This window comes from Fusarium mangiferae (genome assembly GCF_900044065.1).
Source record: "Fusarium mangiferae strain MRC7560 genome assembly, contig: FMAN_scaffold001, whole genome shotgun sequence".
Taxonomy (NCBI): Eukaryota; Fungi; Ascomycota; class Sordariomycetes; order Hypocreales; family Nectriaceae; genus Fusarium; species Fusarium mangiferae.
Window position 1 is genome coordinate 3,446,898 of NW_024573921.1, and position 27,172 is coordinate 3,474,069.

At 49.3% G+C, this 27,172-nt stretch overlaps 10 protein-coding genes across 10 annotated transcripts; 5 read left to right on the top strand and 5 right to left on the bottom strand.

Annotated features, from left to right (window-relative positions):
- Window positions 1-1,633: 1,633 nt before the first annotated feature.
- FMAN_01583 (putative NADPH oxidase heavy chain subunit) lies at window positions 1,634-3,432 on the top strand (the record flags this gene model as incomplete). Its single annotated transcript, XM_041820589.1, has 3 exons — window positions 1,634-1,746; window positions 1,819-3,302; window positions 3,356-3,432. 3 exons carry the CDS (start codon window positions 1,634-1,636, stop codon window positions 3,430-3,432), a joined length of 1,674 nt encoding a protein of 557 aa, XP_041676924.1.
- Window positions 3,433-3,872: 440 nt separating this feature from the next.
- Window positions 3,873-6,709, bottom strand: FMAN_01584 (putative urease; the record flags this gene model as incomplete). Its single annotated transcript, XM_041820601.1, has 5 exons — window positions 3,873-4,193; window positions 4,254-5,145; window positions 5,199-6,388; window positions 6,470-6,556; window positions 6,689-6,709. The coding sequence occupies 5 exons, from the start codon at window positions 6,707-6,709 to the stop codon at window positions 3,873-3,875; spliced, it is 2,511 nt and encodes an 836-aa protein (XP_041676925.1).
- A 675-nt stretch (window positions 6,710-7,384) lies between these two features.
- Window positions 7,385-9,415, bottom strand: FMAN_01585 (uncharacterized protein; the record flags this gene model as incomplete). Its single annotated transcript, XM_041820612.1, has 2 exons — window positions 7,385-8,859; window positions 8,980-9,415. The coding sequence occupies 2 exons, from the start codon at window positions 9,413-9,415 to the stop codon at window positions 7,385-7,387; spliced, it is 1,911 nt and encodes a 636-aa protein (XP_041676926.1).
- A 2,164-nt stretch (window positions 9,416-11,579) lies between these two features.
- On the top strand, window positions 11,580-14,257 carry FMAN_01586 (uncharacterized protein; the record flags this gene model as incomplete). The annotated part of the gene is made up of 4 exons (XM_041820623.1): window positions 11,580-11,591; window positions 11,643-12,014; window positions 12,069-12,386; window positions 12,437-14,257. The coding sequence occupies 4 exons, from the start codon at window positions 11,580-11,582 to the stop codon at window positions 14,255-14,257; spliced, it is 2,523 nt and encodes an 840-aa protein (XP_041676927.1).
- Window positions 14,258-14,623: 366 nt separating this feature from the next.
- On the bottom strand, window positions 14,624-15,302 carry FMAN_01587 (uncharacterized protein; the record flags this gene model as incomplete). The annotated part of the gene is made up of 3 exons (XM_041820634.1): window positions 14,624-14,976; window positions 15,057-15,074; window positions 15,125-15,302. The coding sequence occupies 3 exons, from the start codon at window positions 15,300-15,302 to the stop codon at window positions 14,624-14,626; spliced, it is 549 nt and encodes a 182-aa protein (XP_041676928.1).
- Window positions 15,303-15,754: 452 nt separating this feature from the next.
- On the top strand, window positions 15,755-17,708 carry FMAN_01588 (putative tyrosine--trna ligase precursor, mitochondrial; the record flags this gene model as incomplete). Its single annotated transcript, XM_041820645.1, has 3 exons — window positions 15,755-15,987; window positions 16,038-16,478; window positions 16,535-17,708. The coding sequence occupies 3 exons, from the start codon at window positions 15,755-15,757 to the stop codon at window positions 17,706-17,708; spliced, it is 1,848 nt and encodes a 615-aa protein (XP_041676929.1).
- Window positions 17,709-17,838: 130 nt separating this feature from the next.
- On the bottom strand, window positions 17,839-19,174 carry FMAN_01589 (uncharacterized protein; the record flags this gene model as incomplete). The annotated part of the gene is made up of 3 exons (XM_041820656.1): window positions 17,839-18,593; window positions 18,643-19,080; window positions 19,132-19,174. 3 exons carry the CDS (start codon window positions 19,172-19,174, stop codon window positions 17,839-17,841), a joined length of 1,236 nt encoding a protein of 411 aa, XP_041676930.1.
- Window positions 19,175-20,506: 1,332 nt separating this feature from the next.
- FMAN_01590 (uncharacterized protein) lies at window positions 20,507-21,888 on the top strand (the record flags this gene model as incomplete). Its single annotated transcript, XM_041820667.1, has 2 exons — window positions 20,507-20,944; window positions 20,995-21,888. The coding sequence occupies 2 exons, from the start codon at window positions 20,507-20,509 to the stop codon at window positions 21,886-21,888; spliced, it is 1,332 nt and encodes a 443-aa protein (XP_041676931.1).
- A 610-nt stretch (window positions 21,889-22,498) lies between these two features.
- FMAN_01591 (uncharacterized protein) lies at window positions 22,499-23,664 on the top strand (the record flags this gene model as incomplete). The annotated part of the gene is made up of 4 exons (XM_041820678.1): window positions 22,499-22,531; window positions 22,587-22,722; window positions 22,773-23,084; window positions 23,135-23,664. 4 exons carry the CDS (start codon window positions 22,499-22,501, stop codon window positions 23,662-23,664), a joined length of 1,011 nt encoding a protein of 336 aa, XP_041676932.1.
- A 228-nt stretch (window positions 23,665-23,892) lies between these two features.
- FMAN_01592 (uncharacterized protein) lies at window positions 23,893-27,087 on the bottom strand (the record flags this gene model as incomplete). The annotated part of the gene is made up of 2 exons (XM_041820689.1): window positions 23,893-26,868; window positions 26,923-27,087. The coding sequence occupies 2 exons, from the start codon at window positions 27,085-27,087 to the stop codon at window positions 23,893-23,895; spliced, it is 3,141 nt and encodes a 1,046-aa protein (XP_041676933.1).
- Between the last annotated feature and the right edge of the window lie 85 nt (window positions 27,088-27,172).

The window sequence follows — 27,172 nt, forward strand, 5'->3', positions numbered from 1 at the left end:
TAATCGGCGCTACTAACACCAACAAGGCAATTGCTCAACAAGACTGTCGCACGATGCAAAGATCTCTCGTTCTCCAAGAGGTTATAGCAAATGATTTTTGTGATGGCGGTTGGAGTGACAACCAGGTCTTTGTGCGATGTGAAAGTGATGAGCGGTCTGCTTGGGTGCTGCACTACACCCGCCAAGCAATCTGCGACAATAGCAGAAATCTTGGCTTTTTATTTCGAAACTCATCCGATGAACCTGAGGAGATGCGCATTGTGGACGAGTAGAGGACATCAGATGACAGTCGTTCGATTTCTTGGGATTTGGTACAGCTGAGAACCGTGACGAGATCTAGCCGTGCATTCGTTAATCGAATGTTGGTTGGTTAGAAACTCTGTTGGTTGGTAGTTACATAGCGTCCCCTTGTGAGCCGCGATCACTAGCTAACTAACCTGCTGATTCCCGAAAACTCGGTCGTCATAGTGAGTAGAGGATCAGAAACAATCGTGCGAGACAAGGGCCAAGAATTAAGAATGTGCACTTGGATCGATTAGTCCCAGACTAGCGCCGTCACAGTGCATTACAAGTGGTTGGCACAAGCCTGTCGTTGGCTGCATCTCGAGATTTTAAGCGCCCAGAGACTCCAACCCCAGGCGCCTCTTCAAAGGTCCCCGTGTCGGTGACTGGTTCCGGGGGCCGTCGGTGGCATTAGGTGCAGTGTTCCTAATTTAATCGGCCAGTCAGACGCTATAGAACAGAATGCCCAGGCCTCTAATAGGCGCCCGGGGGATCAATATTGTCCCCATGATGATGATGGTAGCAGTGAGTTGTTTAACTACTACCTAAGTTAGTTACCTACCTTAGACTAGCAATCTGTGGTGGAGGTACCAGATCTAGAGTAAAAGCATTCAAAGTCCCCTGTTGTCCTGCATTCGTTGATGAATCTTGAATACTCTGAATTTGAACCTCTTCTGCGACGTTTAACCTCCTTATTCAGACGCTATATCGACCGTCGCAGTAACAATAAGAAACAGCCCCGGTCTCAGCCTTGGCGCCCCCCGCGAAACACTCCCATCTCCAACCAAAAGAGCCTAGAGAGTCCCCCCCGACGCCAATTGTCTCATCCCAACCACGAAACCCGCTGCGATTCTCCTCTGTAACGTTTCAACTTCCGCTGGTGAATTCGTAGCATCTCGGCATCCACATCTTCCGTACCCGATCTGGCAACTCGATACCTCCTTGTACCCGTTTAAACAGATCCCCAGCGCATCAGATTTCGGATCACGGTTCCTACTATAGCCTTGATATTCTTGGCCAAACCTGTCGACTCTCGATTTTTTTCTCACTTTATGAACCTGACTCTTCCTTCGATCTCATCCGAACCTTCTTCATCTTTCTTTTCTCGGGTCGCTATTGTTACTCAGCGTCCTCGCCAACATTCTCTCAACCCCCCCGGGCTTCTCAGCCACGACTTTCGCTTCCTCTCGCTGCTGGATCAGTCTCTTGTTCTGTTTTACTATTTTAAGGGTTTTTGGATAGTTAACTCGATATCACTCTCTCTTTATCGAGCGTAGTTCCTCTCCAGTCCTGTCGCCGGCCGACCTTGACTCTTCTTTCTTAATCAACACACTCAACACACACCGCAACGATGGGTTCACATATCGGATTCCTCGAATTAATAAAGAAGCAGTTTACTGCTAGTAAACTCTTCTTCCACTTTCTTTTCTGGACCTTTCACTGGGGTATTTTTGCCTATGGTTGGTAAGTTGAGAGAATAATCATGCGCAAACAAACTCATGGATGGTTCATAACTGACTGATATCCATGATATAGGTGGAAGCAAGCCGCAGATGCCAGACTGGCAGGTCTCAACACCCTCAAATTCTCAGTATGGATCTCACGAGGTGCTGGTCTAGTTCTCAGCGTCGACTGCATGCTTATCCTGCTCCCCGTATGCCGAACCATCATGCGCTGGGTTCGACCTAAGATTCGATTCATTCCACTCGACGAGAATCTCTGGATGCATCGCCAACTCGCCTACTCCATCCTCCTCTTCACCTGCCTTCACACAGGCGCTCACTATGTCAACTTCTATAACGTCGAGTTGACTCAGATCCGACCTGTCCTGGCTCTTCAGATTCATTATGCTCAGCCTGGTGGAATCACTGGTCATGTCATGCTTCTCTGCATGTTGCTGATGTATACAACTGCTCACGCTCGCATCCGCCAGCAGTCATTCGAGACGTTTTGGTACACCCACCACCTCTTTATCCCGTTCTTCCTCGGTCTTTACACCCACACCGTTGGATGTTTCGTGCGTGACACACCTGAGGCTATCTCACCATTTGCGGGTGACGAGTTCTGGGAGCATTGTATTGGTTATCTTGGATGGCGATGGGAGCTCTGGACCGGTGGTTTCTACCTTCTCGAGCGTCTGTGGCGTGAGGTTCGTGCTCGACGTGAGACCAAGATCACCCGAGTTGTCCGCCATCCCTACGACGTGGTTGAGATCCAGTTCAACAAGCCTTCTTTCAAGTACAAGGCTGGTCAGTGGCTGTTCCTCCAGGTCCCTGGGCTCTCCAAGTACCAGTGGCACCCTTTTACCATCACTTCGTGCCCCTTTGACCCTTACGTGTCTGTCCACGTTCGCCAGGTTGGTGACTTCACCCGAGAGTTGGGTGATGCTCTCGGTGCTGGTGCTGCTCAGGCCAAGCTCTACGACGATGTTGACCCCATGGGCATGTACGAAGTTGCCCTTCAGAACGGTGATCAGATGCCTGCCCTCCGAATCGACGGCCCTTACGGTGCCCCTGCCGAAGATGTATTCGAGAACGAAATCGCTGTGCTTATCGGTACCGGTATTGGTGTGACTCCTTGGGCTTCTATCCTCAAGAACATCTGGCATCTCCGCAACTCACCCAACCCTCCCCGCCGACTTCGCCGTGTCGAGTTTATCTGGGTGTGCAAGGATACTGGTTCATTTGAGTGGTTCCAGACTCTCCTGTCCTCTCTAGAAGAGCAATCTAACGAAGCGGCACGCATGCCTGGAAGCTCGGGCGTCGAGTTCCTCAAGATTCACACCTATCTCACACAGAAGCTGGATATCGACACTGCTCAAAACATCGTACTCAACAGTGTCGGTGCTCAGATGGATCCTCTCACAGAACTACAATCACGAACAAACTTTGGTCGCCCTGATTTCCCTCGTCTGTTTACTACCATGCGAAACGGTATCTTGGACCGAACATACCTGAATGGCCTAGAGTCCCATATCAGGACGACAGTTGGTGTTTACTTCTGTGGTCCTTCATCAGCCGGTATGTTATGACCCTCAACATCCACCTTGGGACATTGCTAACTCTATCTTTAGCTCGTGATATCAAGACGGCTTGTAAAGCAGCCACAGTTCCTGATGTGGAGTTCCGATTCTGGAAGGAACACTTCTAAGCTCGCGATCGTTTTGAATAACTTCTTCTTAATTTCAGGATACCATCAAATACAATTTATTTGCATACATCAAAAAAATAGCCTGAAGCCTTAGTCATCTAGCGGTTTTGAAACTTCTAAAATCCAAGAAACTTTACCCCTTGTAAAAATCCTGCTTACTCAGAAAGGGGCCTCAAGTGCTCTCCTGTGTGATCTTCGTCTCTGGTGTATGAGGGTGAATGACCAATGTATCATCAATCAAAAGTGTCACACGGATCAGTTTGTGCCGTGAAGGGTGGCGATAATAGCACCTATATGAACATATATGACAGGGCTATGTTTCATAGTATCATCCTTGGGCATAATGTGTTATGGTATATATAGCTGGCCAGTATCCTAATTCAGCCTATGATATGCAATCTTATAGCTTATCAACTAGCCAATAGCTACGAGGTGCTACTTTAATACACGTAGAATTGTTGTGTAAGTGGTAGAGTTTCTGCAGGCGCCGCCACACAAACCTCACCATCAGCCTCAACTGTATAACTCTCTGGATCAACACGCATCTTGGGCTTCAGATCGTTGTGGCGCATATCACTCTTGCCTATATTCCTGCAATCCTTGACAGCCTCAATGCGGCTGCGTAGACCATATGAAGCGATGGCTCCTGTCTCGATGGATGCTGAGGAGACGAAGAGAATACTCGTAGAGGCACAGTGCGGCGAGAACATCGGACGAGCAATGATGGGCTGAACGGTTGGTATGGAAGCGTTGGGATCACCCTGATGCATAGTTAGTAACTCATAAAGTTGCAAAGTTCAAAGTTGGAGAGAGTAGCATACCATCTGAGCATATGCGATATGCCCACCCTTGAGGACATGGCTAGGTTTAGTGCCAAACCATGCAGGATCCCAAAGAACAAGATCAGCAAACTTTCCAACCTCGATGCTTCCAATGACATGTCCAAAGCCCTGAGCAATTGCCGGGTTGATCGTATACTTGCTGACATAGCGTTTTACACGCGCATTATCAGCCCCTGTGCCCTCATCCTCCGGTAACCAACCCCTCTGCACCTTGTTCTTATGCGCAGTATTCCATGTCCTTAAAACGACCTCTCCGCAACGGCCCATAGCCTGCGAGTCAGAGCTCATCATGCTGATAGCGCCTTTGTCATGTAATACATCCTCAGCAGCAATGGTTTCAGCACGGATACGGCTCTCCGCGAATGCTACATCCTCTGGGATGTTCTTTGACAAGTGATGACAGACCATAAGCATATCGAGATGCTCATCGAGGGTGTTGCGTGTGAATGGTCTCGTAGGGTTGGTCGATGATGGCAGAACATTTTGATGCTCTACCACGGAGATGATATCGGGAGCATGGCCACCTCCTGCGCCCTCTGTGTGATAAGTATGAATTGTGCGGTTCTTGAAAGCAGCGATCGTAGACTCGACAAAGCCAGACTCATTAAGTGTGTCGGTGTGAATAAGACATTGGATATCGAATTCATCACAAACACTGAGACAAGCGTCGATAGCAGCAGGAGTACAGCCCCAGTCCTCATGAAGCTTGAGACCACAAGCACCAGCATTAACCTGATCGCGCAGACCCTCAGGAGAACTATCGTTACCTTTACCAGTAATGCCAATATTAATAGGAAGCTGGTCACACGCCTGCAACATCTGACGCATATAATGAGCACCAGGCGTACAGGTAGTTGCGTTCGTTCCAGCACTGTAACTACTGTCAGCCTGAAAGATAACACGATGATTGCACATTGGACAAACCTTGGACCTGTACCACCACCAAGCATAGTGGTTACACCAGATGCAAGAGCTTCGGGTACTTGCTGGGGACAGATAAAGTGAATATGCGTGTCGATAGCGCCGGCGGTCACAATCTTCCCTTCACCTGCCACGACATCTGTGCAGCTTCCGACGACCATGCCCTCTGTTACGCCATCCATAACGTCTGGGTTGCCTGCTTTGCCGATACCAACGATCATGCCCTCTTTGACTCCGATATCTGCCTTATAGATACCCGTCCAGTCCACGATGAGAGCATTAGTCACCACGAGATCGAGGGTTTCAGCATCGTGTCGTCCAGTTGCTTGGCCCATTCCCTCACGCAGTGTTTTACCACCACCGAATTTACATTCATCGCCGTAGACAGTTTCGTCGCGCTCGACCTTGATCCAGAGATCTGTGCTGCCGAGTCGAACGAGGTCTCCAGTTGTAGGGCCAAACATAGTCGCGTAAGACGCATGGTCCATCTGAAAAACATCGATATGAGCCATGTCGCCAGCAGGGTCTGGCTTGTGAGCGTATCCGGCCTCTTGCAGTCGAGCGAGGATTTCGTCGGCGCGTGAGAGGTCAACGACTCCTGATGCAAGGTTGTTACCACCGCGGATAACACGGTTGCCTCCAATCTCAACGAGAGTAACAGTCTTGGTATCTCCGGGCTCGAATCGTACTGATGTTCCAGCGGGAATATCGAGTCGATAGCCATAAGCACGAATACGGTCGAACTCGAGCTGTGGGTTGGTCTCAATGAAATGATAATGAGATCCAACTTGAATAGGCCTATCACCTGTACTCGTTACCTGAAGACGAATTCTCTTTCTTCCTTCATTGAGGGTAATCTTCTTGGTCTTGACAGGAACAACAGCACCAGGCTGCTTATCAAGTTGATACTCTTCAGTAGCTGCCATAGGAAAGACACTGTTGTCTGGCACAGGTAGGAAACTTCCATATAGAGCTCTCCTCAAATCTCCATCATCCGAGCTGATGGGATTATGGACTGTGACGAGGTATGTTCCTGATGGAAAGGTACCTTCGACTTGAATCTCGTGAAGAGTCGTGCAGACTGAGGGCAAGACGTGACGACGACCTAGCATCGTGGCGCCCAGGGCCATCAGGTCAGAGACGGTATGATTTCCATCTCTGATGAGCTCATGAAGGTTGTTGGCGATGAGAGCCTGAATTCATAGTATTAGTTAAAAGAGAGGCTAGTTCCTGATTGACTCATATTTCTCATATTGAGCGGATATCATACTCACCACAGCTTCAGAATGGTTCAGCTTGACTCCTCTGGCCAGCCGTCTCTGAGCAAGCAATCCCAGCTGCGAGATGACTAGCTTGTCGATCTACAAAGTATGTTAGAGCTCTTTCATGTGCTATTCTCATACTGCCTGCAACAACCCTGCAAAAGCAATGTCTCCAACCAACGGCATGACTCCGCAGACTGGGTCTCTTAGCCTTGGCGGATAAAGACGAACCTCTTTAGGTACCAGATGCATGTTTGCGATAATAGACTCTTTTTCTGGTTACTTATCAAGAGACTCAAGAATCTAAAGAGTGAGAGTGTGAAGAGGGGCCAAAGGTGTATGGTTAGTTACAGCCAGGCAAGGTAAGGTAGCTATCTCGGCACGGAATAGCCGCATCAAGAGTAGCCTGACATTTTTACCTACAACGGGCGGGCTGGACTCTCTAGCTACAGTTACGGTGCCTCCCCCACTGTAACTTGAGATAACGGGCTGCTTGGGGTTGGCTTTATTGATAAGTCGAGGCCGATCGATTGGTCACTTACTTGCGCCCGTTGTTGATATGGCTTTTACATCATTCAATTCAACCCTTCTCAGTCGATCATTGGCTCTCGAGTTGTTGATTGTGTAAATATTTATACATAGTCGATAACACTTCAACAGAAGAGTATAATTGGCTTGTACTCCGTAGTTTCGGGGACAATTGACTTGAAGGCCAATTGGGCCCTCAATGTGAATGTAGTCTCTTCATCATCGTATTCAGAGAGTAAACAACGACTAGTGGTATCCCGATTCTAGGTAACATTGACTCATCGCCTGAACTCCATCAAGTAGATACCATCCAACGCCTTTGCAATATCAAGTCTACCATAACAGTAGAAGAATCATACCTAGGGACCAGACCTAGGGGGACTCGGCCAAATAGGATTTCTAATCCTCCTCCACTTCCTCATCCCATTGCTCCTTTTCTTTATTCATCAGTTCGCCCATGTCTGCTGGCTTGAAAATCGAACTCTCCGGATCTGTAATTCTCGGAACCTTCCGTAGACTTTCATCATCAAACACTGATCCTATTGTATCGATCCATCGCTTTCGTCGCTCCATGAGCGTCTTCGTAAGATCGCCAATGCCCGGACGCGCGGTACCCGCAGCGCCGCCCACAAAGTGACTGCCACCACCGGCACCTCCAGGACGCTTTGTCTTCTTGCTCTTGCCCATTGTGCGTGTGCGCTTCAGGTATGCAGCTTGCACTTGGCCGTCAAGATCCTCGAGGATGGTCTGATATTCCTGGTACGCCATACGTTCTCGTACAAGGTCCGTGAGACGAGCCTTGCGCGCACCGTTGATCAGCATCTGCTCCTTGAGGCGGTTTTGCAAAAGTCTCAGTCTTGCTGCGACCTCGTCATCAAAATGGCCATCGTACTCTGCTTCGAATCCATCAAGAGGAAGGAATCCAATGTGTCGGAGTTCCTGCTTAATGCGTTCATCAACCTGCGAATATTCCAGTTTTGGATGAGAAGCTTTCTTCCAGGCCTCCGTTGACGATTCGGGCATAAAAGCTGCCGGCTGCTGGTTCGGTTTGTCATCTGAGGATGCAGGTTTGTCTTCGACGTCTGCGTCACCGTTCATGCTAATATCTCCATTGGTGGTTCCGTTTGTCGTCGGCTTGTCGTCTGCGGATTGCGCGCGGGCCTCAGGCCGAAGAGTTTGCATTAAACGGGTCAACCAAGGGCCTACTGAAAGTTTGTCTGTCTCTCCGACATCGTCGTCCATATTGTCTATGCTTCCTCGTGGCTGGTTCGGAGGGAGTTTGTCTCGCCCTTGTTGTGGTGTATCGATCGACATTGCGCCGTCCTCCTCAGCCCATATTTCGGTATAATGTCTCTTGCCACGCTTCGGCATAACAAATGGTGTCACACGGTCCCCTCGTTCTCGTAGAAAGGCTAGGTCCTCTTCGGAAAATGGTCTGAAGAACGGCTCCACGTACGTCGAAAACGTAGAGAAGTTGATCTGACTGTTGGGCTTTGCATTGCTAAAATCCTTGTCGGGAGGATCGCCAGCAATAAGGTCGGCGAGATCTGATGGCGGATATGTCGCAACTGAGTAGATCTCTTTGCGTTCTTCATCGGGCATTCCAGGATAGGTCGCTCGGATTTCGTAGATGGTGGGGTCGGGGAAGGTGGACGGATCTTCGCCGAATGTCATAGCTTGGGGTTGTTCGCGACGAGGAGGCGCACCCTCGTCTTCAGAGCTTGATTCGTCTTCCTCTCCTTCTTTCTCTTCGGTCTTGGCCTTCTTGTCAACATCCATGGCCGATGGTGAGCCAGCATGTGTAGGTGACAAGGGCGAACTTGGATCGCGGTCGTGTTTACGGTTTTTCGAGTCTCGCATTGGTGACGAACGTTCTATAGGAAGTCAGTTCGGAACCCCATGTTTAGGTAATTAATTGCCAGTGCCAGCAACTGACAAACTCTGTGGCTAGACGGCTGCCTCAGGCTAAACACATATATCATGAAAATACATACCGACATTGCCTTCCTGCGGCGCAAGTGAATCGGGCTTCTTTCTTTTATGTTTGGGCCGTTTTCCTTCTTGTTCATTGTCGCGATTGCTATAATCTTCGGATGGCCGCTTCTTACGCTCATCTGCCAAGTGCCTCATCCCACGATCGTAAAATGTCGAGCGTTTTTCCATAATATTGGATAAGCTTTTAAGTCGTTCAATCATGCCATCAAGGCTCTTTGAATCTGGAATGGTCGCATTTGAGGCGGATTGATCGACGATATCATCGTAGGTAAGATTGCGAAAAAGAATGACTCTCGTGTTAAGATAGTCTGGATCGTAGAACTCCTGTGGTGGTAGACTGGCTGTCGCGACTGGAGCAGGCGTGGTGTTGCGGCTCTGCTTTGGTATGACCGAGTTCTTCTTGCCCGTTCCCTTCTGACTCGCCCCTGGAGGCATGACCGCGGGTGTTTGAGAGTATAAATGAGCGTGGTTAGTATGCGCTTGATTGGAGGTTTAGTTGCGCGTGGTCTATCAGATAAGATCGAAGGTTGAGTGGAGGATTTTGATGATTATTGCGACAAGGGAACAATAACAGACTGTAACGACACGGCTCTAAAGCACGCGATCCTATTAAAGTGCGTCACGGTACAGGTTGGGCGTCGGTACGTACCTACCCCTTGATGTTCTCAGCTGAGGGGAAACAGATGCCCCGGATGAGACCCTTGCACTTGAAGAGCAGGCACGGAATATGTTTAATTCCGTTCCTTTCAAGAGCAATCAGAAGCGAACAATTGAATGCCATCATCTTCAATCGTGAGTCTCTGGTATCAGCACAAGTCACTGTCGCTAGTGACTTTTCTCCGGATCCTTAGATTTCAATTCTGGATGCAAAGCCCTATTCATCGACGCTACAACTCATTGACACTTACATGGATAGCGAGTCTCTTTGTAGTCAAACAGTTATGAAAAACCATAATTGATACGAGAGCCGAGCCACGGCAATCCGACTTCATATACATACCAGTAATCTTCAAGGAAGCCCGTTGATTTGGCTTATCCAAAGTCAGCAGCGAAAGGCAGTATCACTAATTTCAAATCAAGGTGTCAAAATCAACTTATCTATAGGCATAAAGTTATACTGACTTTACCCAAGTCTTTTTGTCATCCATAGGATAAAAGTCCTACACATACAAATACTCCCTACCTAGACTCAGGCCTCAAAGCCACCAAGTGTTTCGGGGGGTTGATAAACCAAGTCAACTGCATTTTTGCCAGCAATTTACTTTGACGACCAAGATCGCGTTATTTGTCCTGGACTAGATCAATCATGCACAAAACATGTAATGACTCGCAGTGCAACCTTTCTATAGGTGCAATGGAGTTGCACGTTCTTCGATAGTTCTTCTTACTCGCGACAGACCAGAAGAAAGCCCTCAACTTCACTCAAAACTTGGTCTTTGGAAAACAAATTAACAGTGCTTTTGTCACTGTCGATAAACACCAACACTGGAAGCATCAGCATCATCTGTTAACAAATCATTCATGTTCAATGAACAAATGGAAATGAGTTCGAACGAGAGCATCATAATTCGGAATTATTGTCATTAATTACTCCCCAGAACCATGGATTCTTGTTCTTACTCAGATCCAGCGACGTGGCCATTACCAGCCGATAACTCCCGCACAGTTCAATCAGATTTTCTTCATTGCAACACAAAAGCTCTTGAATCTCATTCCAATTGCCTGCGTTCTCTCATTTATCCGTACGTCAGTGTTGACGGCCACATGTGGTTGGCTACCATCGTCTGATTGGTCGTTGCGATTCCCTTTTGGAACGACCCGACTAATACGAAAACACCAGGCACGTCTAATCATTGCAAGCAAAAGTTCACGTCACTTCTGCTTCTCTGTTCATATTCGCCTATGATTTGAAGATATTTGCTCTTCGAGTGAAGAGTCAATACAGCAATGTCCTGTTCATTGTGAGACTCAACCTCTGTCATCACTACAGCCCATCCTCGAGAAGCCTCGTTACCCTCGGCTCTTCAAGCCCATGATCGTCAACTATACTCAGTTGAAACCGCTTGCTAACTATAAACCCCACTCACACGCCACGACCAAGAGTAACTACTCATAGCGAACGAAGGATGGCACATGTTTGCCGCCGCCGCAGCCTTGCAAGACCCTGGAAACTCGATCAACTCTGAACATGTGCTTCAGCTATTGGCTCCCACCTCCATCATCCATCTTATAGCTCATGCCTAGAGTGAGCCCTGGCGGCGGGGTTATCATGGCTATCTGGTGGGGTTGAGCAGATCAACAGGGACCTCCATACACATGAGCAAGTAGATTCGCGTTGAGCACATCGTGTGCGAGGCGTCAGAGCTGCCGACTACGTACAATGGCCGCTGTACCGAGACATTGTACCCGAATTGGTTTCGAGCCAGGTCTCCTTGGTTGTCAACTCGCGTGCCTCGACCTATATATCCCTGGCTCGCCGTGTTCTTGTTGCTCGGTTTTTCATCTGTCTTCAACTTGATCGTGTGAACAGCTTTCAACACTGCTTCAATAGCTCCCTTTTTTCAACACTCGTTCTCTCACCATACAATGAGAGAGTATCATGGCTTCTCATGTAAGCCTGTATCATGTCCCCAACCCCAATGCCTACTAATCAACATGCTAGGGTGGTAACATGTTGTCCTTGGCTAACGCTCAATCTCTTCTGGCCGGCATCGTTGCTACTGCTCTTAGCACGCTCTGCCTCACCTCAATCTTTTCCATTAAGAGTCAGGACGAAAGCCCAGGCCTGATCAAATCCTTTTTCCTTTTCTTCTACTCTTCCTTCATCAAACCCCACCAGGGCGGCAAAAAGGGCAATCAACAAGATGCCCTTGAAAGCTTCTACAAGAAGCAAGCCGGGGCTTATGATGCTACCCGAAAAGTCCTCCTTCGTGGACGTGAGGACATGCTGGCCCTTGTTGCCGCGCAGATCCAGGCAAAACTGACGGCCGATGCGCCCAAGAATGGCAACAAGAACAAGCGAATCTGGGTTGATGTGAGCTGCTGTGACAACCATGTTGTTGCAACAAATGACTGATGTGTTATACAGATTGGCGGCGGCACTGGATTCAACATTGAAGCCATGGGCGCATTCGTCGATGTCCCTACCTTCTTCTCGAGCGTATATCTCGTCGACTTCTCCCCTTCTCTCTGTGAAGTGGCACGAAAGCGATTTGAACGCCTTGGCTGGAAGAATGTCAAGGTTGTCTGTGAGGACGCTCGCAAGTTCCGTCTTGAGGACTACGAATCCGGAATGCCTTCAAAGTCCATTCCTCCTCGTTCCCCTGCTCTGAGCTATTTTGACAAGCCTCGCCCCGACTTTGGTGGAGCGGATTTGATCACCATGTCTTACAGCTTGTCCATGATTGTAAGTTACAGTGTTTGATACCGGGGTCCCACGCTGACATCCGGCAATAGCCCGACTACTATTCAGTCATTGACTCTGTGATTTCTCTTCTCTCACCCCAAGGCATCTTGGGAGTAGTTGACTTCTATGTCCAGAACCAGGTTGACTTTGCCTTCCGAAACTACACTGGTGGTCTTGTCGACCGTCACGTCAACTTCTTGTCCCGAAGCTTTTGGCGCTCTTGGTTCGATCTTGACCGGGTTGGTCTTGAGCCCAGTCGCCGAGATTACCTCGAGTACAAGTTTGGTACTGTTCTCAACGTGAACACTCGCAACAAGGGCCTCGGAGCTATCCCCTACTACATCTGGCTCGGATGCCACAAGAAGCCTTTCTCATCGTCCAGTCTTCCCCATGAGATTGTTGAACGTATTGACGCCCTGGTTACAGAGTCTCCTTACCTATACCCCGCCAACCACGGAGATGCCCTGACTCGAGCCATTGAAAGGTCTGCTCCTGAGATTCGATCTAAGGCGTTCCTCACTGCGGTTCAGAATCTGTCTTCCAACCTTCCTCTCCCCTCGTTCTTCTACCAGAACCACCATTGGCGCATCTATTACGACGAGCAGCTCCCCAAGCATACTCAGTTCAAGGACGAGTACATCTACGCTTTCACTTGGGAGGACACTCGTGTGGATGAGCGACTCTTGAAGCTCGGTGCTGACGACAAGGTCCTGGCCATTACTTCTGCTGGTGACAACATTCTATCGTATCTCCTTCAGAGCCCTGCCCGTGTTCATGCTGTCGACTTGAACCCCACCCAGAACCACCTGCTCGAACTCAAGGCTGCTTCTTACACTGCCCTACCATATGAGGATTTCTGGAAGATCTTTGGAGATGGAAAGCATCCTCACTTCCGTGAGTTGCTCATCACCAAACTCTCTCCTCATCTTTCTGGCCGCGCATTCCAGTATTGGCTCAAAAACGTCCACGTGTTCCAGAACAGCAGTGGTTACGGTCTTTACGATACCGGAGGTTCTCGCCACGCTATCCGTGTCTTCCGTTGGATTGCCCGGATCTTTGGTCTGCAGAAGGCTGTGAAGCAGCTCCTTGAGGCCAAGACTCTGAATGAGCAGCGAGAAATCTGGCGACGAAAGATCCGCCCTGCTCTTCTTTCCAAGCTTGTCTGTAACTTGGTTGTCTCTCAGGAGAGCTTCCTCTGGGCTGCTCTTGGTGTTCCTAAGAACCAGCTGGCCATGATCGAGGCTGATCACGCCGAGTCCGACCTCGTGAAGGGCCCTAAGCCTGCCGCAAAGAACACTCGCTCTCATGCTATTTGGCACTACATGGTCAACACTCTTGACCCTGTCGCTGAGGAGACTCACATAGCCGCTGATAACCCTTACTACTATGTTTGCATGGATGGCAAGTTCTCTCCCAAGTGTCACCCCGATTATCTCAGCCCTAGGGCCCACGCCAAACTCTCTCGTCCCAATGCTCTTGATGGTCTCCGTATTCACACTGATGAGCTTGAGGAGGTTATTGCACGCATCACCCCCGGTACTCTGACTGTTGCCGTCGTCATGGACAGCATGGACTGGTTCGACACTGGATCTCGAGCCGCTGCCGCCCAGATCACTAAGCTTAACCGAGCTTTGGCTATGGGTGGTCGTGTGCTGCTCCGTTCTTCGGCCTTGACCCCATGGTACATCAAAGAGTTTGAGGCTCATGGTTTCTCACCTAAGAGACATGGTGCTCGCCTCGATGGAGCCTGCATTGACCGTGTCAACATGTATGCTAGCTGCTGGATTTGCACCAAGTCTGAGAACTTGCCTCCTCCCACCCCCGAGATGGATCGTGCTGGAGGTTCTGAGATTACTTCTTTGACTATCTAACTCGGACAGCTGGATTGGACTGAGGCAAGGATTTGACATTGCGGAAATTAGTACAAAACAGAATAGCGAACTTGAACAATAAAGATTGATATTGCGCAGGTGCTTCTTAGCCTTCACCCTGCTAGGCTCCGAAAGTGTTGACAAAGCCTATGAATTTCACAAGCCAAAACGCGTTGGAGACCAGAAATCTGAACCTTACATTCAGAAGAAAAGTAAACGAGCCGTCTTATGTGAAATTGACGCAATCTTTGTTAACTCAAAGGAAATTTTTCTATACAGGTGTCTGCAGTCACAAATCTGCGCGACAAGTAGTACTATCAACATCATCCTTCATACCTTACACACGCCAATCAACGCTCAAACGCTTTATGCCTTCCACACTCGTCGGACAGCCTCGGTGATACCAACGTCGTTGGTCTCGAACTCGTACAGTCCAACACCAACGAGGACAGTCGCAATGTTGAGGAGCCAGTTGAAGATCTTTCGGAGGCCGGGGTAGGTCCTTGAGGGAATATAGTCGATGACAACCTGCTGGAAGCCCATGTGGGAGTGGAGGAGGAGAACGCTGCAGAGGATGGCGTCGAGAGTAGGGTTGAGAGATCCAGCGGCGAAGGGAGCGACGGTCAAGGGGACGAGGCCGGCGGCGAGGAGACGCTCGAAGGTCCAGTGGTAAGAGCCGTGGGCAGCGTTGGGTTCGGGGATGGGAGCAGGGTCGTTGACTAGAGTATGTGTTAGTTATTGATATCCATATCATGTGAAGCCGGTCAAGTTGCGATTCGGCTTTTGGATGTATTCGTACCACCACCCTGGATGCGCTCTGTTAATACGTTAGCATATGGCCCTTATAACAGAGATACTGGTACGCACGAGGTCCTGGAGGGAGAATAGCAGATCGTCGAGCAGTGTTGTGGAAAGCAGCGACACCCTTAAGCTGAGATCGGATGCTAGGCATAGGCATGAAAGTGCTTCGGGTCGCGGGGACAGCGGCCAATCGAGAAGCCATAGCGGTCTGCCTAAGCAGAGAGGAACGCGCAATTGAGGCCATTTTGAAGCGTTGAGTGATCTATTCTTGCTGGTGTTGTCGCGGCGCTCAATTGGTGGCTGCTTCGAAGGGCGTTAGTGGTTCAGAGGAAGAATTGGATTGATGATGTCGACTGGACCTCAATCAATTCGAACTGGCCCGGAACTGGATGTCCTACCATTGCCGAGGATCTCGAATTACCTCTTTCGTGATTGGTTCAAGGCGTCCCGAAGGTTTCCCTGTGGTGTGGATCCCTCTGCCCGTCACGGAGCCAATAGCGCTGTCTCGTCAATGCCACCTGTGATTGGTCAGTATTTGGAGATTCTATCCGACGTCGCTTGGATTTTTTTGGGCTAACAGCTTCGAACCATGATGCCCAGATTTGTTTGAGTTGGAGAAAAGTTTAGATCCTAGAGACGTTCTTTTTGTTTGTCGTCCCAACTATTTCAGCTGAGAAATTGCTCAATCCGTCCACAATGGCGACTCATGCCATCATCTCGAAACTTACGCCCCCACGAACAACCATATATTCGAGATGCCTTAATGCACAACGCTCCCTCCAAGTTCGAAACGTCGCGACGACGTACCTCAACAAAGTTGCAGAAGGCGAGAAGAGATGGAAAGAGAGGGCAGAAAGGATTCAGAATGGCGAGATTCCGCACACAATGGATGTCCTTCAAGAAAGAGGATATATCAAGGATATAGCAGGGTACACGGCACTATCCACGATCCTCAACTCGAATCTAACTTATACAATAGATCCCCTGAAAAGATCAAAGAAATCATGCGAGTCAGGAGGATAGGCTCCTACGTCGGTATCGATCCCACCGCCGACTCGATGCACGTCGGTCACTTGCTACCGCTGATGCCCATGTTCTGGATGTGGTTCCACGGTTATCCTGCTGTCACCTTGATCGGCGGCTCGACTGCCCGTATCGGTGATCCTACCGACCGACTCGAGAGCCGAACGATTCTTTCCAATTCAGATATTTCCAAGAACATCACAAAGATCCATGTCCAATTGACGAAGTTATGGAAAAATGTCCACCTATTAAAACAGAAGTACGGATATGAGGAGGACTGGGCTGCCACACATCGTCTGTTGAACAACAACATGTGGCTAGGGAACCTTACTCTTTACGATTTTGCCAAAAGGATAGCCAGGCACACGAGAATCGGACCTATGCTGGCTAGGGATACGTGAGTTGCCCTCAAACCCAGAAACTGCCATTCAGAGTGCTAACAAAGACTTGTAGTGTTAAGCGAAAGATGACTGAAGGAGACGGCATGTCTCTCGGCGAATTTATGTATCCTCTTCTTCAAGGATGGGATTTCTGGCACATGTACAACAAACTTGGCATTCAGATGCAGATTGGAGGCTCAGATCAGTATGGCAACATCACTGCGGGAATCGATGCCCTCAAAACCATTCGCGAGACCGAAGAGGCGCCTCACTTGAAGAAACCTTCAACCTGGGATCATGAACCATTTGGTTTCACCGTTCCGTTATTAACAGATTCTGCCGGCAACAAGTTTGGTAAAAGTGCCGGCAATGCTATATGGCTGGATGAGTTCAAAACATCAGCATTCGACTTGTACGGCTACTTTGTGAGAAGGTCTGACGAGGAGGTTGAGAATTTGCTCAAGATGTTCACATTTATACCTCTGGAGCAGATCTCCAAGCTAATGGAGGAGCACCGAGCGGCACCCCAGGAGCGAAAAGCCCAGCACACCCTGGCTTTCGAGGTTCTTTCACTTATTCACGGAGCACAGAGGGCTGTTCAGGAGGCCAAGCAACACGAGTTTCGATTCGGCACCAAGCTACCCAAGGGTATTGTCAGCGAGCCCACTCCAGACACTGGTATCGTCACTGTCAACAATGCCCCAAGAAGCGATATTCAACTCCCTCGCTCCATCATGAAATCCTCACCGGCAAAGATTCTCCACGCTGTCGGTCTCGCATCCAGCAGCAGTGAAGGTCAACGTCTGCTTTCAGCACAAGGCGCCTATATCGCTGCTCAGCCTGGCCAGAAGAGGGGCCTCGTCCCTGGCAATCTGTCCTGGACTCCCATGAAGGCTTGGTTCCCCGAGGAGACTTCCAAGTTCCTCATCGACGACCGCATGCTCATCATGCGCAAGGGCAAGCACAACGTCCGAATCGTCGAGCTCATCAGCGATGAAGAGTGGAAGAAGAGCGGCCAGATCTACCCTGGCCAGCCAGGTACTGGTCTCTTGCGCAGAATGAAGGACGAGCTGAAGAAAGAGGTAGAGGCGAAGGGTAGCTCATTATCAGACAGGGAGCTTACTCAAATTGCCTCGAGGAAGAAAAACCAATTGAGCGTTGCCAATAACTCGAATATTGAGCTGCCCAATAAGCACGATGTGCGTGAGAGGCGAGCTCAACTAACATGGGACAGGAGAGGCAAATGAGGGGCTGCCTGTGCAGAATCGGCTTGTGTTTGCCGTGTAACATAGCACTGTAGTATATTGTAATCTGGATGATACCATAGATATGATGTAAAATGTTAAAAATGATGGGTATAGAGGTTTGAAACTGGATCTATCTATAAAAGACTGCCAAGTCCCCCTTTGGAACTGGCAACTTCTTGAGTTTCTCCATAATTTCACTATCCGTCATGTTCTGCTCTGTGATGATTTGGTCAAAGTGATGACAGCCATCTGTGTACTTCTGCAGTGGATCTCCTCCTGGGACAGGGCGGCTTTGGCCAGAGGCTAAGGCGGCAAGATATTGCTTAGAGACGACGAATTTGTGAACGCGGTATATGCAACCCTTTATGACGCCAAACTGAACGAATCTGCGAACGTCAACAAAACGAAGGACTTCGAAACCTGTGTCTTGATGCCCCTTGAGCCATTCCATGACGGATTTTCCAGGAGCAAAGGTGGACATGAGTTTGATAAGATGATAGTTGCTCACAAGGCCGCGTCCGTGAGATACATATGCAGCACACTCATCAACCATCCCATCAACATTTCGGATAAAGTCATGGATCCCAGGGCGTGGAGCGTAGCATGCAGTGAAAAAGAACATGTCAAGAAGTAGAATGGTGTCGTAGTAGAGGAGATGGCGGAGCGCGGTCTTTGCTAGCTCAAGAGAGACCGAAGCCGCGTGGGCGATACGTCGAATATCAGAGACACCGTCGATGTGAGAGATGACTTTCTGGAGGGTGAGATCCCAGGTCGGATCCATAATGTCAGAGAATTTGGCCTTTGGAACAGGGACATGCCAGCCTCGAACCCTAGGAGGATCCATGTGATGAGGGAAGAGCTTCATGTTGATAGTATTGGCTTCGTCTGTATATTCATTAGTATCAAGTCCGATCCAGCGACAAAGTTAGCTTACCAACGGGAATCATGCACTCTCCATAATTGTCCAAATCCTCTTTGACAATTTCGAGCAAACTATCAATCGGTCTCCTCCCGGATCCTTTAGTCTCTGCATTTTGGCTCAGATACTCGTTCTGTTTCTCCATCTCAGAAAAGGTAGAGGCTAGACCACGAACGACGCGTTCATAAGGAACATGATCAACATCAGCGTCGAGCACGAGGCCGAAGTTGAAGATGAACTCATTTCGAAGATACTTGGTGTGTGGAATAACAACTGGGTATCCTAGGACAGTGTACTTCCCATCTGGCGTGTTGATGGTGAGATAGCGATTGCAGAAGGCTTGTCTAGGGATGATGTATTCATGGAGTACGTCGAAGTCGATGAGAGGGGATTTGGTTGAGCCTTCGACGGGGGTTATGCAGCCTGCGGGAGACTGTGCGACGATCTTGGGACCTAAATAGTATTAGGAGAGATATATGAGCTCATTGGTCTGTGACTATTTACCCTCTTGGGGGAAGAATCTGGCGTAAAAGATGCCTTGAATCATGATGGACTTGGGGTCATTATCTGGTATTGATCAGAGGTGTTGATATTGACTCTGACCATTCGCCGGTGTATATATATATGAAAGAGATGGTATTTCTTCCTTGAGGCGATGCAGCTTATTCCATCTTGTCAATAGTTTGAACGCATCTTATTGAAACCTCCAGATGAGAGTTGAAGATGGTAAGTAAAGCTAGGTATGTTCGCAGTTCAACTCAATTGGAATCGAGACCAACGCCCCACGCTGATTGGTTACCCTGTATCAACCCAGGACCCTCATAAAAATGTAGAGTGAGTGAGTGGTGTGTTCAGTAATGAACGTCAAGATGAGTATAATAAAATGAGATCTCCTGCCAAAGTCTTCTTCTCATCATCTAACTGATCTCGTTGTTTCGGAACTTTGCGCTGTTTAAGCCCTTTTGAACAAACAGAAGCGAAAAGTTGCGAGAGTGAGATGGGTGCTTGAATCATGAGTTTATATGCAGCCTAAAGCCACAAGTGTCCCGTATAAGGCACAAAGGAGGTATGAAAAGGGGAATAATTTCAATACATGACGTCCACCTTTTCGGATAAAGAGGTTGAGATGAGGTCTTGTCCGCAGCTCCCGGAAATGATGTTGACTTGGCTGTGATTACTGGAATCTGGCTACAGAAGATGATGGATGGCGGTGGAATAAGATGATAAGTGTTCATATGCTGAGAGAGAACCGAACCCTTCAAGAGAAACGATCCTGTCTCATAAAAAGGTTTTGATACAACATTTAACTCGCATGCAAACAAAGTCTCTATTTACAGAACATTTCTTTTTATAACTTCTCCAAACCCTGCCCTGCTTAATCGACTCTGCATACTCCGTACCCTTCATTCTATTTGATAATTATCCACAGCGCGTCATTGGCAGTAAAAGTTGCCCCACGTCACTACCGACTGATAATACCACCTGGGCCTAGGCTGCCTGCGCCTACGCCTTCGCCTACCTACGCCTGCATCTGCAGTTGATCCAATTGAGCAACTCAGCACTTACCGTATGGGACTGGGCCTTGACGTCTAGTCTACCCTCCACTTCTTCTCAAGGCTTCGCTCAATTTACCTGCTTCCAACTTCGCCTTCAACATCGTCTTGGCTTCAAGACTACACCTTTCCTCCCAACATCCCCAGGCAATAGACTATACCTATTTAGCAGTAACAGCATATCTGGGAACAGCTCTCAAGATCGCTCATAACCTACTTCTGCACTCAAGAGCTCCCTCCCCGCTCTTTTCCATCCTCAACCCCCGCCGCTATCGCTATTCGACCCCCTCGTTGCGCCGCGCCACGCCATATCGCCAGTCTACACAATGGCTGACAACCCCGAGCCGAGCGCTGACTCTCAGATCACCTTCAAGGTGAAGACTTCCTCAGACAGCACGCATAGCATCACCATCAACGATACAGCAACTGTCCTCGACCTCAAGACTAAGCTCGCGGGAGAGGACTTTGAGAACATTCCCGTTGAACGACAGCGTCTCATCTACTCTGGCAGAGTCATGAAGAACGATGATGCTCTGAGCACTTACAAGATTAAGCACAACAACACAATCCACATGGTCAAGAGCGCTGCCAGCAATCAGCAGCCCAATCAAACTCCCACCGCCAACACCTCAACATCGACTCCCGCCCCCACCAACATGGCTTCGGGCACAGCAAACCAACCTTTTGCCAACTTGACTGGTGCTCGGTATGCTGGATTTGGGAATGGCCTCCCCGGGCTCGATATGTTTGGGCCCGATGGTGGTGTACGTATGATGCACTGTAGATGTCGACTGTTGCTGACACATACTTCTAGATGGGCGCTCCAATGGACGAGGCACGAATTCAACGACTCATGTCCGATCCCAACGTTCAACAATCTATGAACGAGGCTCTTAACAATCCCGATTTTATCAACATGCTGATCGATTCGAACCCTATGCTTCGAAACCTTCCCAACGCCCGAGAAATCATCACATCACCATTTATGCGACAGATGATGAGCAGCCCCGAGATGATGAGCCAGGCTATGCGTATGCAGCGAAGCATGCAAGGAGGAGAGGCTGGAGCTTTCCCAGCTCCGGGTGCTACCGATACCACACCCCAGGCTGCAGCCAGCGGAGGAAATACGCAGGGTCAACAAGGCCAGGCAAACCCTCTCGCCAACCCATTTCTCTCAGGCATGTTGGGAGGCCAACAGGGAGGCACCGCCCCTGACATGGCTCAGCTGATGCAGCAGCTCCAGGGACTTCGCTCACTGTACGGAGACGTCGGCCAGGGACAGACAGCGACGGGACAGACTGGCACAGGTAACACACCTAGCCAAGGAGCGACGGACAGTTCGGCGGATGCGCAAAACTCTGGAACAACGCCCAGCCAAGGTGGCACGCAGCAGGGCTCAACCACTAGCCCACCTCCCGCGAACCCATTCGCTGCGCTCTTCCCTCCTCCTGGAGCTGGCGCACAGCCTAACAACCCCTTTGGTATGAACCCCGAGATGATGCAGCAGATGATGCAAATGCTTGGTGGTGGATTGAACTCGGCCCCTGCGGCCCCTGCTGATAACCGACCTCCGGAAGAGCGCTACGCTGAGCAATTGCGCCAGCTTAACGATATGGGCTTCTTTGACTTTGATCGCAATGTTGCGGCCCTGCGTCGAAGTGGCGGGAGTGTCCAGGGCGCCATTGAGCATTTGCTTAGCGGACCTTGAACGAGAGGCCCAGTGCGGAAATTTGGGGATTAGAATCCAGGGTTTGCTCACTTCAGTTGGGAGGGGTATTCGAGTCAAGACTGGCGAGACAAGCTGAGAAATACAGGCTGATTGGGGAGATATCCTCTAGGTGAAGCATGATGTGGTCATAAATATCAGGTATGGAACAGAGAGTATTTCGAACTTCACAACTTGTTTTAATGTGATTTGTAATTAGTCATGACTCTGATTATAGCTGAACTCATGAAGCTAGCTTGCTAATAAGGTTATCATGGAAGTTGATGTAGTCATATTGGTATTGGTGTACGGAGTAGTACACTATCAATTAACTAAAAGTAGGGGCCGATCGCCGGGGGAAGATGCCTCGGCTCATGGATCTCTTCCCCGCGTAACCCCAGACTCTGGCCGCGACAAGGTAACCGACGTCAGCTATTAAATCTGTTCTTTTTCTTTTTGGTTTTCTTTTGCGACATCTCTAGTCTCTCATCCACTTGTTGTTCGTAAACCATATATCGTGATTTCTTAGTCAACTCTCGATAACCTCCAATTGTTTACCGACGGAACAACACTCATAATACCCAGCCAGCACATAACCACAACCATATCCATCATGCGCGGCATCCAAATTACCGAGTACCTCAAGGTGAGCTTCCAATGTCACCAATCGCTTCCATCAAATCCACTAACAAAATCAAAAGGGCCCTGACCAGCTCACGGTCTCAGATCTTCCCGATCCTAAGCCTACGGACAATGAGTATCTCATCCGAGTTCACGCCGCCGCCGCCAACTTCTTCGATATCTTACAAATCCAAGGAAAATATCAAAACCAACCCCGTAAGCTCATCAACTCAAGCCATCACTCACAGAATACTAACACCATGAAGCCTTTCCCTGGATCGCCGGCGCCGAATTCGCAGGTACCGTCGTTGCCACACCCAAGGGTGCCCCCAACCCCAAGTTTCCTGTTGGATCGCGAGTCTTTGGCGCATCGCAAGGCGCCTTTGCAACAAAGATCAAGGCGAAAGAAGAGACACTTCTGCCTGTTCCCGACGGCTGGTCGTTCAAGGAGGCGGCTGGTCTGTTTGTTACTGCGCCTACAAGTTATGGGGCTTTGGTTGTGAGAGCTGGTGTCAAGAAGGGCGATTACGTACTTGTCCATGCTGCAGCTGGCGGTGTTGGCCTTGCAGCCGTTCAAGGTATGAGATTCTCAGAAGTGGTGATGAGATTGTGAACTGACATGAAATAGTGGCCAAGGCTTTTGGCGCGACTGTTATTGCGACAGCTTCCACACAGCACAAGCTCGACATTGCAAAGTCTTATGGCGCCGACCATGTTATCTCTTACAACGACGCTACATGGCCCGCTAAGGTCAAGGCTTTGACTCCTAAGTCTCGTGGTGTCGACATCGTCTACGACCCCGTCGGTCTGATCGACCTTTCTACAAAGTGCACAGCCTGGAACGGCCGAATTCTCGTTATCGGTTTCGCAGCTGGCAAGATCGAAAAGGTCGCCATGAACAAGGTTCTTCTTAAGAACATTTCTATTGTCGGACTTCACTGGGGCGCATACTCTATCCATGAGAGGGAGACGATACCCAAGGTGTGGAATGGCATCATGGATCTTGTCAAGCAGGGCAAGCTCAGGGGTACTGAGTATACTGATGAGGAGTTTGTTGGTCTTGAGAGAACTGGGGCTGCGCTGAAGGCTCTTGGTGGCCGGGGGACTTGGGGCAAGGTTGTTATTAAGATACCTGAGGAGGGACAGAGCAAGCTATAGATGGCGGCTGTAGGCGATATTTGGGCCCAAGTGACAGATTCATGTTGCTGATAATTCAATTCACCGAGTTAACAGCTATTGAGAGAAGCCTTCATAGCAATCTTTAACCATCTGTATGAAACCGTTAACAATGGTCTAGTCTTAATGCAAACCAATCCCTGGTGTATCATTTCCCAATTCATCATCGTAATCTTCTGCTACTCTAGTCCCATGTCCAATGATATTATCTTACTGCTGCTGTTGCTGTTGCTGAACACCAGAAGCCATTTGCTGAAACTTGTCCAGCACCTCTTTATCTACATTGACAGCCCACTGCTCCTGGAAGGCCTGCTCACCTCCGACCCTGTTCACCAAATCCTGCAGGCGCATCTTGACAAAATCGAACGCGTGAACGGTATGAATGGGATCTTTGGCTTCCATGTTGCGGTCCGCAATGATCTTGGGGGTATCGTATTCGGTGGTCTCCAAAGGACCCCATATCAGGGTATCGGTTCCGTTGGCAACACCATCTTGGAGATCGGAAATCACATTGATCCACATGTCGAAGTAGTCTTGGAGTTTGCTCAACACGAGTTCTTGAACAGGTGATGGCAATTCCAGCAATCTTGTCAAGCCAAGTAGGTAGAGTTTCTGCCGCTCAATGTGGTCCATACTTGACATATGTGAGAACCACTCAGATGAGAGCCAGGCCCAGACTTGATCAAGCGAACCCATATTGGTCAGCATCTGACTGAAGAGTGTGGGTTCAGCGAGAGCCAATCGTCCTAGAATGGCAAAGTAATCTGTCTCAGTGATAGTACTGAGTTTGCTGACCTTTCGGTTGGGACCTGTGGTCTGATGTGATTCCCAAGCGTCATGTAGGTTTCCGAGGATTTTGTTCATAAAGCCGATTTCAACCATATCCTGTAAGATAACTGAAACTCCTGTCGAGCCGCCAAGCTCGACAGCGGCCCTGATAAAATTCTCAATGCAACTAGTACCCATACGAACTTGTTCTCGGCTCTTTGAATCTAAGATGTTAGACAAGGCGCTCAATGTCGGGCGACGCAGGCGATCTTCTAGCATAGAAGCAGGAGCAAGAAGGATATAAGACTCAACAGCTGTTAGAGCCAGTGAGGCAGTCTCACTATCATACTCGAGTAGTGGCAGAACAAGCTCTGCAATGTTTACCAACTCAGGAGCCAAGGGAGCATAGCTCTGCATGAGAATATTATTCCACAATTCCAAAGACTCATCAATTAAGTGGAGGTGTAGGTCTGATCCTCGGCGGGCTGCTTCAGAGAGTAGTGGCAGCATGAAGTGCTGATATCGTTGTGAATCCGGACCCATGCTCATAACCAGGGCTGCGAAAATCGATGTTACCGCTTGCTTGATCATGTACTCTTCAGCCCCAGAGTTCTCCCAAACCGTAGGAAGAGCCGACATGAGCTGGTCTCCAAACTGGGATACTTGCTCTTCCATTCGTGTAACCAGGATTCTAATGGACTCAAGGATAGCCAACTTGGTTTCATCGACATCAACACTTTGAACAAGGTTGATGAGCTGTGATAAAACATCAGAAGTGTATGGCAGGAAAGCTTCCACATTGAAGTCAAGCTCATCGGCAATCCATCGTAGTTGTCGGGCAGCTGTAATTCTGACAACCACATCGTTGGTATCATCCTCAGGGTTGAGGAAATGGCGGTAGATTTGGTAGACGATCGGCCTACTTGAGTCATCGAGCTTGATAGGAGCCCACTGACTCACAAGGATGGCGATTCGTCGTCGCAGTACTTTGCAAAGGCCGCCTTGAAGACGTGCATCATTGACAATCGTTGAAGCCAGAACGGCATCAAAGTCGAACACGTGATGAACATGAGCAGCGGCGAGGCCCATTGCAGTATACACTGCCTCTTTGGTAGCAATATCGGCCTGGGGATCTTGTGCTGTCTGGAAATAAGACAACAGGGGAGGAACTAGCAAGTCCTTATAGTTTGTGAGAAGATCGAGGAACAGCTTTTCAGCACACGGCCTTACTTCCCACTCATAAGCATTTCCTTCACTCTGTTCCTGCTGCTCCCACTCCTCTGGATCTTCCTCCCAACCCTCAAGATCCGACTTACGGAAGACAAAGAGATGGGTGATGATGGAGTTAACAATTTGAATGACGAGATCAGGTTTCAAAAGTTCGGATTTGATCAGGTTCTTAGCCTTTTCTTGCTCGGCTTTTACTTCCGGGCTTCGCCATCTAAAAGTCTGGACATGCTGGAACCCTATCCGGACGCATGACCTGAGCAGGAGAAGCCCCTTGAGGGCCAGTCTTTCTAGTACGGGTCCTTCGACCTTGGATTTTGCAGATCCGGTCTCTGATGGGCCTTGTCTGATACCGCCAGACTTGTCAAATACCTCTGCAAATTTCGCAACCAGCTCCCAATATGATTGTACCAATGGGATGGAGTTGGGAAGAAACACAAAGCTGGCGGCATGCTGCTCCGCCATGTCAATGTGCAGCTTGGTAAACTGGAGCAAGTGTTTGCCAACGACTTCTTGATAGTTTGGTGGGACTGCCGAGTCATGACTAACAAGGTTGAGGAGCTGCCCGAACTGGTTCTGTGACAAAGTCCAAAATTGCTCAACGGTGTTGTCACTATGGGGGCGCTCGTAGCCCATTATAACGAGCCGACGAAGGACTCGGAGAGCAAGTAAGCTGTTGAGCATAGCCAGGTTGACTTCCTCCTGACCTCCAGGCCCACCAGTAAGGAAGCCCATCCATGCCTGTGACTTTTCTGAGTAGACTTCGCTTAGAACGTGAACAATCTCAGGGGTGACTGATTGTAGAGCGGTCTGATTCTTCCGCATTCGTGCGGTTCCCAGTTCCTTCACCACTCGCAGTAGAATCTCGAGGATGCCATGAAGATGTCTCTGGTTACCATTTCGCGATGACCGGAGGAGTTCGATAATATTGCCCATAGCATCTGGCCATTCGCCAGGATAATCGATTCTAACGATCTTCGCGACCACCAGAGCATTGTGTAGAGCAAGGTTGGTGTGCTCTTCCTCGATGGAGCCTTGGAATAGTCGCGAGCGTATTAGGCTCTTCTCCTCTGGTTTTATACTGTTCTTGACTTGGTTGAATAACCGCCAATAGCGGTCAATACCATTCTTGAGCTGAATTATGGCGAGAAATCGAACTTCGTAGGCGAGGGACTTGTCGAGGTAGACAGCCTGCGAGATTGTTAGTACGTTGAAAAGAGTCCCCATCTCGGCCATAAGGCTCACCTGCAACGAAGAATAGTAGCCTGGTTGGAGCTCCCATGATGTTAGCTGTTGCCCTGCCGTCTGACGCTGCGCATAATCGGTTGAAGTGGCTGACTGCAGTGTCTGGTACAGCGACTGCAAAGACAGCGGATTCGCATCGCCTGGGACTTCGATAGCGAAGCTCATGGTGAGAGCCAGCAGCGGCTTATGTCCGCAGGAGCCGCAGGATTAGTGAGGACTTTGGGAGCTCAAGTATGGCAACGGATTATTG